At 38.2% G+C, this 8,563-nt stretch overlaps 1 protein-coding gene across 1 annotated transcript in view; it reads right to left on the bottom strand.

Annotated features, from left to right (window-relative positions):
• Nucleotides 1-1,322: 1,322 nt before the first annotated feature.
• The window catches only part of LOC104134028 (hornerin-like), a 54,340-nt gene continuing 47,099 nt past the window's right edge, over nucleotides 1,323-8,563 (bottom strand). The window contains exons 59-62 of the mRNA XM_035902867.1: nucleotides 5,112-5,150; nucleotides 4,700-4,735; nucleotides 2,069-2,163; nucleotides 1,323-1,359 (exon numbers count right to left, since the gene is read on the bottom strand). Coding sequence (XP_035758760.1) covers nucleotides 1,323-1,359; nucleotides 2,069-2,163; nucleotides 4,700-4,735; nucleotides 5,112-5,150 — 207 coding nt within the window. The remainder of the gene's footprint in view (nucleotides 1,360-2,068; nucleotides 2,164-4,699; nucleotides 4,736-5,111; nucleotides 5,151-8,563) is intronic.

The following is an 8,563-nucleotide window of genomic DNA, read 5'->3' as shown; positions in this document are numbered from 1 at the left end:
GAGGATCCCGGGCCCGGCAGGAGCCAGCGGGGCCGCCGGCGCCTTCTGGTGAGGGCTCCGCCTCGGGGGGCGCCTCGGCGACTACAAGTGCTCTAGGAGGGGTGCTTCTGCAGCGAGCGACGCGGGTGTGCTGTACGACACCCACGATAAGTTTATTAAAGAAGCGCAAGGCTAGTTGGACTCGAGGTAGGGACCTCTAAAGGGAACCTCGTGGCGTGTTCTCAAAGTAACCCATTTTCCACCGAATTTTGACGGTCGTATTTCGGCAAAACCCCGTTATGCTCCAGTTACAGCTCCAGAGACTCGGGTTGATTTACTGAATGCTGGCAAAGGACCGCCTGTCCCCTGCGCTATCAAAGCCGGGGGGAATCCCGGCACCCCAACGGCGGTAGCAGAACTTGAATGGAAATACATTTCATCAGTTACAGCTGTAAACCGCAGGACGCAAGCATACTACTAATAAATGTAACTTTAATACTAGGCACGTGTTCCATAAGACATTCATTAGAAGCACGCTTTAGGAGAACACACTTCGTTAACCCCAAAGGAGCTTTGCCCGTGGCCAACGCCGGCGCAGGAGCTGCAGGATGCTGGACCCACCGCCGCTAGCCCGGTGCCAGAGTCACGGTACGACATGGAGGCAGCTCTGGCAGCTCCAAAAGAGTTTGCTGCAAGCTGTGGAACTGCTCCTCAACCCAAAAGCAGGCCGTGATCTTTCTGTGACCACATTTACGCTACCTGCTTGCAGGTGTCAGCAGCGTTCTTTGAAATTAAGCTTGCAGGTATGTGGGGTATCACAGGTTAGACTAAATACTTGGGAAGAGGAGCCAGGATGCTATCAGTTTTATGAACTTAAGTTCCTTCCCAAGGGAAAATGCATCGTTTTGCAGCAGCTTTTGGACCATCGGCCTAATCTGGGGTGCATTGCCTCATATGCTCCTCCGCAGAACTCTACCTATTTGCAGTCAGTTTGAACGGGGTTCAGCACTTCTTCGCTCTGAAGCTCTTTGGTTTCTCTGATGAGTAAACTTCAATTAAACCCCCCCAAATTTCAGTCCCATGGACTTTTGTTGTTTTTTCTTTTGCTTTGCAACCTCTATATTGAACTTGCATTTGATTACAAGAGACTAAACCCGATACTCTGGTGTTATTTTAGCGTCTTTACTTCTGTCCCCTGGAGGACTGCTTATCAGATGTTTACGTTAGCCGTATTTTATGTGATGATGACCAGGCATGATGCTCAGTTGGCATATACAACAGTTTATTTGACCTCCTCCGCTTTGGTTAACAACCAAATATTTCCTAAGTATTTGTTTGTGGCATTAATTGGATTTCAGGTAGGTGTTCATCGCGTTCCCCCTTGGAAATAAAAATAAATCATATAGGCAGGGTACAATATGCTCGCTTAAAATGATGCCTAAAACACTCACAAAACTAATGATACCTACTAATGACTAAACCCAAAGGTAACTAATGAGAGGCATGACATACTAGCTAGACATACAACATAACAGCCAAGTAGCATCTGCCAATTTGATTTAAGGGTATTTCTTTTCTTACATCAAGTAATTAACCTAGTATTACTGAATATAATCCATGTCTAGGATGCCAAGCAACTCTTCAGAAGTTCATATAGACCACTTTGATGTAGCAGCAGAGAGAGCAAAGGCACTCAAGACACTGAAAACCAGCAGGAGTCGGGGAGTGGAGTGTTTCCCAGCAGAGCTCTATAAAAAAAAAAGAGAGCAATTTGATAAGCCTGATTCAAAATAGTTCTATTTATTACTATTATAAAAGCATAGAAAGTTTCAGAGAAACCTATCCTCCCCCTTCTATTGTGTAGACACTTCCGATGTTAAAAGATCACCTGCCACATCTGTAGCACACATAAATCAACGGGTGTTCAGTTTCCAAGTGATCGGCAGGATCAGAACTATAAAGCACTTACGTGATCCCAGTTTCCCTCCTTTTTGTTGATGCTATTCCCCTTTAGTATGTTGCACGTGTATGCTCAAACATTTATTCAGATCTAGGAAATCTAACAGGTGCCCTGCAGTATGAACGATACCTTCCATTTTCTACGGTATGTGTAGGAAGAAACCAGTAGGAACCGCGAAGAGGAAAAGTGCTTACCACTTGACTGCCGCCTGAGGAAGGTGAACCCTGAAAACAAACAAACAAACAAATCAATCTGGAAGTGTTGCCACCCAATGGTTTTGAACACAGTTTTGCCTGTGATCCACAAAATTTTGACAGCTTAACCCACAGCATGGTTTTACATGTCCAAGAGGAAAGTAGCTTTGCATAGATAAATAGCTTTAGTTACACACTATCTCATCTGGCATCTGAAAATCTCAGCTAAAATTGATGAAAGGGCAAAAGTCTGTTTTCTTCTCTCATTCCATTATGATATTCCATACAGAGTTTTCCATCCCTATAGTTGAAAAAGGATGTTAAAAATTGATGAGTACTGGGGAAAAAAATAAAAAGTGCAAAACCAGGTAACCTGCCAGTGAAAAACTCAACAATCTAATCTAGCTTATTAAAAAAAGAAAAGTGAAGGATTAACCAAGCAGAGCCCATAGAAATCTACACAGAGAACAGGAATTTAAAATTAGAGGACAAGAAAATGTAACAAGGTCTGTAACTGGAATGTGAAGCAAGACAGGTTCAGATTTGAAATATAACTGATATTGAAATAGCTTTCCCAGGCTGAGGCTGTATTTTCCACAGCAGTTTCTTTAAATACGCTCTAATACAAATAGAACTGATATAGGATGTTCTCTTCAGACCAAATCACCCCCAAATCTCTCTATCAACCATGCAGGTTCTTTGTTTACTAAGAAAAGAAGATGAAAATGATGTGATGAAAGTATTCTTACCGGTTTCCCAGAATAAGTGTTTCCTGAGGATGAGAGGCCCTGTCAAATAATTACGAACCATTTACTTTGGCTGTACGAGACTCCTAGGGAATTGTGCCCAAAGAGCATACAGCAATTTTGAAAATGCCCTAGGTGTTAGTAGTTTTGATACTGGCTTTGTTTTTTCCATTTCCCTTGCACTGTTTTCCCTATTTTAATTGAATGGTCTCAAGTAAGCGCAGCTACGTCCTCTTTATTCCATGAACAGTTTCAGAGGATTTTCAAAGCAACGCATTATTGACTGAACTAGAATGTTTGAAACGGAAACATTATCCTGATATTTAAATACATAGAATGATCTGAGCATGTTCCTATGAGTAACTAAGAGTATATCAAAACTTTGCTATGGGAGGAGTGATACCTTTCTCAGGTTTTCTGAGATATTTACCATTGTAACATAATTTTAAATTTCACCCTTCTTATTGTTACCTATTCTAAATACCAATATCCACATTTCTACCTTGGTTGTGGAATACTGAAAGAAGAATAAATATCCTTACTGGCTTTCCTTGATGACTGCCTCCTGAGGAAGATGAACCCTGAAAAAAGATACCTGTTTTCGACTCTAAGCCTATTTGTACTTCAATATATTCTTGCTATCGGGAATAAAAGACCGCAGGAGAATGAACACTATTTTGTGTCCAGTCATCCAAAAATCCCAGGGAAAAGCTTATCTGAAATACAAGTATTTAACATCTTTCTGTTACAAGTATTCTTTTCAATGATGTATTAGAGAGTTTAGTTCAAAGTTCTCAAGAAGAAAGAGCTGTTTTGTAGTTATGATGTGTTTAATATATAGAAAGGAAAAATAATAAGGTCTGATTAAACATTAATTCACCTGGAATCAGTCTACAGTTAGATTGGGGGGGGGGGGGGGAAAAAAAAAAAAAAAAGGTTAATATTAGAGTCCTTTACAGCCCTATGTGAAGAGAGCTCTGATAAGGAAGGTAACTGAAATTAAAAGTGGATACTGAAAAATTAGATGTTCTACAGGAGTCTTATTCACTTTTCCGGCAAAGTTGCTCCACTTATTTGACAGGCATTGCTGACGGGAAATCCTAACAGCATTGACTCTTTAAGGAATGCCATCAATATGGTACACAAAATGTCTCGCCTTTCTGATTCATGTATAAGAAAATGTAACATTTGTGCCCTTTTTGATAACAGGTGGATACATCCTATTTTCTGTAAGAGATAAGCTAAAACATTGTGTGTGCTTATTTGTATCTCCTGCTGTTGAATGACAACAAGAGCAAGGTCTAAATTACATAGTAAAAAGAGTGGTCTAAAAGGGGAGAAAATGAAAATATGCAGAGCCAAATATCAATTGTTAATTCCTTCAAAAAGAAAAAGAAAGTATTTTCTTCAAAGCAAGCCAGAAATACTTAAGACAAATGCATATAAGAGCAATGAAAAAGTGAGCCCTGAGCACAAAGTGCCTGGTTACTATGAATTTAAACAGAAATAACTGTTCAGAAGTCCCTTAGAAAAATAAATAAATAACAAATAATTCTGTAATCTCATTCTGTGATTGCTAGAACTAATCCAGAGATTGACTAGAAGTTTAGTTACAGAGTAAAATGCTGGCTCAAAACTACAGAACTGTGTGAAAATAAATATTGTGTTTGCATTTGTGGAGATTGTCCCAGATAAGTAAACCACGTGACATTCTTTGCATATTTAAGTAATTCAATGTCTAGTCCACAACTAACTGGATACATTTTTTTTTCACAGGCTTATAAGAAAAAAGAAAGGTAAACTTGAAATTTTTTACTTACTGGTTTACCATGTGGTCTGCCTCCAGAATATGGGCCCTGTAAGAATCAATCAAACATCTATTAATTGAATGAAAAAAACCTATCGCTGTCTTGAGACAATTTGGGCAGTACTTAGGACAAACTTATTTGGATGTTGTTTGAACTGGGGTACCTAAAAATTAAGCTACCCCCTGCACACCAAAGCAATGGCAAGTTGTGCTGAATCACAGAAGCGGTGTTAGTTTTACACCCAGCAGTAATTCATTGTAAGCAATTCTTTTATTCAGCTTGCTGAAATGACTTTAATTGATATTACCTCAACTATTTAAGCTCAGTAAAATGGCAAAATGAATGTATCTCTCGGCATCAGGTAACAGATCCAGACAGTACAGGGAACGAGATAGGAGTGATGGAATGAGGAGAATACACGCACCTGCCCACCATAGTGGCTGCTTCCTGAGGGAGAAGATCCCTATTAAAAAAAATCACAGGAAACTTAAGTGCTTAAGCATTGGCAGAATAACAGCAGTTACTTTTTTTTAAAAAAAAAAAACAACTTTTTTTTTGTGCAGAATGAAACATCACAGAAGGATCTTTTAACAGGAGATCTCAGTAGGAATCTGGAAAGTATATTAATCTGAAAAGATGTGGTGAAAGATTTCTGACTTAGTTCCACTAAATTCCCTAACAGTTGAAAGTAGTAAATGCAGCAAACAATCACAAAACACCTGCGAAGACTATTCTGTGACATAAATATACGGATATAAAGTGTCTTTAAGTATGGCTGTGTTCAAGAGAAGGAAAAAAAATCTACTGCATTTGTGATTTTCTGCTATGTCAAACATGTTCAGAGCGCATCATTGTGTATGATTGTAGGAGCATCCTTATTATTCCAAATAAGTAATTTGGGAAAAAAATTGTTTTGCAGCTTTTTAAAAATCTCCTCCACGCTACAAAAAATGATCTTAATAGAGTGATACTGAACTCGAATGCTTGCCAATGGAGTAAAAAGAAATTAAATTATTTTTTAGTATAGCAGAGTGAAATATTGTGAACAGAGTAATACTAATGAACAATATGTTCCGCCTTCTGATTAGATAGCCATCCATTACATCTGTTAGCTATTTGGGCAAGTAAGATTTCTTGATCGTTGACAAACTACCACGTCTACAAAAGCCACATAGGGAGCTGCCTGCAGAGAGAGATTCGAATTGCAGCTAAAGATGAGGAAAGTAGTAGTATTGTGGGTAACACACCAGAATTTATATTTTCAAAGCAATATCTATTGGTATATTTTGTGGCAGATTTCCAAGTATTTAATCTAAACAAATGGGAAAAAAGGATAATTTCAATATAATTGAAAAATAACACAGAAAATAGATTTTGAACTGGTGCCATAGCAACATGAAACTGAAACATAAAAATGGTTAATTAAAATTGTCACTTGAGATAAGCAGCATTCTGAGGCAAAACAAATAAAATTATGATCTATGCAGTTTCTTTAAATTGAAGTTTATTCATGCTACTCTGTTTCAGTTACTGAGAAACAGTCCCTGTTTTCAGATATTTATTGAGAGTAAAATGCGTCTGAAAAACTGACTGGCACTGCATCATATTTTTCATTTAATAAACAGTAAGTAGGAAAAGATCTCGAAAACAAAGAAAAGTTGCTTGCCTGTCCACCATACTGCCTGCTTCCAGAATATGATGAACCCTGTAAAAAGAATGTGAAACTTTTGTAAATATATTTTTTTTAAATACCACCTGGCATCAAAAAACCCCTGGACCTAATCTAAACAATACACATGACTCTGATTAACTGGAAGAACTTTACACAGTTATTAATGCAGTGGCAAATGGCTACTTATCCACACATCATATTAGTGGTTTATGCAATGAGATGAACCCCATGAATTATTATTCAGTATTTTTTCAAGGAGAGTACATAGTAAAATCTTGTCTCTAAGATATAGAAAGATGTAACTGAAATGTCAAGAGTGGTTCAATAAAAGCCACATGACTCTCTGCAATTATTGTCCCTATCTCTGTGACTAAACTGAACTCAATATGTAATGGATTCTGGGCAAACATGGCAACTGAGCCACATTTATTCCTGAGGAACTGATCTGTGTAAATGTTAAAGACAAATTGCCTTCCTGTCCACCGTGGTAGCTGTTTCCTCCAAGAGAGCCCTGCATTCAAGAAAACCAGCAATGTTTTCTCTGTATTAAATTTAATATCACGTAGAAGATATACAGGAGAACACATTGGCCTTTTGCAATGATCAAGATATTTACACTGTTACTAGTATACTTTTCTATTTGGTTGATTAAACAAGTAAAGGATTTTGTTTCGATTCATCCTTATTCCTTCAGATCATTTGCTTGCAAAGTAAGCTAATAATGTATACGTTGCTTTCAGCACTTCTGATTCTCAGAAATGGCATATATACCATGAGTGAAATACTTCTGGCATGTGGGTTTTGCTTGATTTCATAACCTCAGAAAGAGAAGTAGCTGTCTAAGCAATTTTGACCATACTGAGACAACAGATAACTGAATGCCCCCTCAAAAGTGAATTAGCTTAATTTCAGCAAAACAGCAGAGTTTTGGGGTTTTTTTAAAGTATTTACAAAAATATAGGGAATATACCAATTAGACAGAAAAAATGGAAATAGCTTTAACTTTTTTAATGTGTTGCTCTGCTCCCACTTGGAAGCATTTTGTGCCAAGATTTTAGATCTAAGTTTCATTGGTTCAATCACACTGTTAATAACCATCGTAAGAGCAGCACTGCTAATACATGTGTCCAAAACCCAGCAGACACACTACCAGACATTTGGGAAACAGATTCTTAGAGAAGTCCCAGGCCTCTCTTACAAACCAAAAGAAATTAAATGCTTTAAAGCAGTTTTTCAGGTCTGCCTATTTTACAGAATTAGCACTAGTCTTCCTTTGATACAGATATTGGAGAACATTACTACTTGTTTAACCCAGGGTGGGTAAAGTGCAATTTATTTCCCACGTATTTGTTTGAAAATAGAAATGCATCTGGGTAGCTAGTTTTGAATACAATACAACAGTTGCAAGTCACTTAACATTTTTGTCCTTAGGAGGTTCAAAATTTCTCATTTTAGCACAATGTGAAAAACCATTCATCATACATATAAATTCACAGCCAGAATTATTTCAAGAAAAGTAGTTCCTTAGGAATTTTCTAGCATGAGAAATATACAAAGACAAAGAATACTTACTGAACTCCCACCGGGGCACACGCATCCACCCTGTATAAAACACAACCAAACTTATTTTCCTGAGTCTAGGACTGGAAGAGGCCTCTGAATTAGTAAAACAAACTCACGTTCTGCTACTGCAAGAAAGTGGACTATAAAATCCTGCTTGTAGATTCACCAAGCTCCATCTAAAAAGTAGTTTCTTTCTCTCTCCACTGTCCTTTCAGGCTAGCTGTGCACTTACTGATCAGTTTTTTAAATCTTCTGATTTCTCATTTAAAATTTACAGTAAAAACCTTAGTCACCAAAAGGACGAGTAAAAAATTCCGAGTAGTACTACAGAAAATACTTTGGGGTTGGTTTTTTTTTTTCCCCAAGAGAGGCCAGAGCACCTGGAATACACGCAGTACTGTCTCATGCTGGAGATGTTACAGAAAACACTAAAGATTACTTCAGGTGGAGGCCTTCTAGATGATCTCTACTCTGATAAAACTAACTGAGAGGTGGCCAGGGGTTCACCATTCAGCATCTCACTTTCCACATTCCGTCTGCATGGAATATGTGAGAAGGAAGACGTTTAGCACCAAAGCAAGTAGAGAAGCCCGAACACAACTGCCATTTAGAGAGTTCCTGCTGGCTACTCTGGCCTGCAG

Source organism: Egretta garzetta, unplaced genomic scaffold (assembly GCF_000687185.1).
Source record: "Egretta garzetta isolate BGI_Z169 unplaced genomic scaffold, ASM68718v1 scaffold149, whole genome shotgun sequence".
Lineage (NCBI taxonomy): Eukaryota > Metazoa > Chordata > Aves > Pelecaniformes > Ardeidae > Egretta > Egretta garzetta.
Note: the sequence above shows the minus strand (reverse complement) of the source record. Positions and strands in the feature narration are given on the sequence as shown.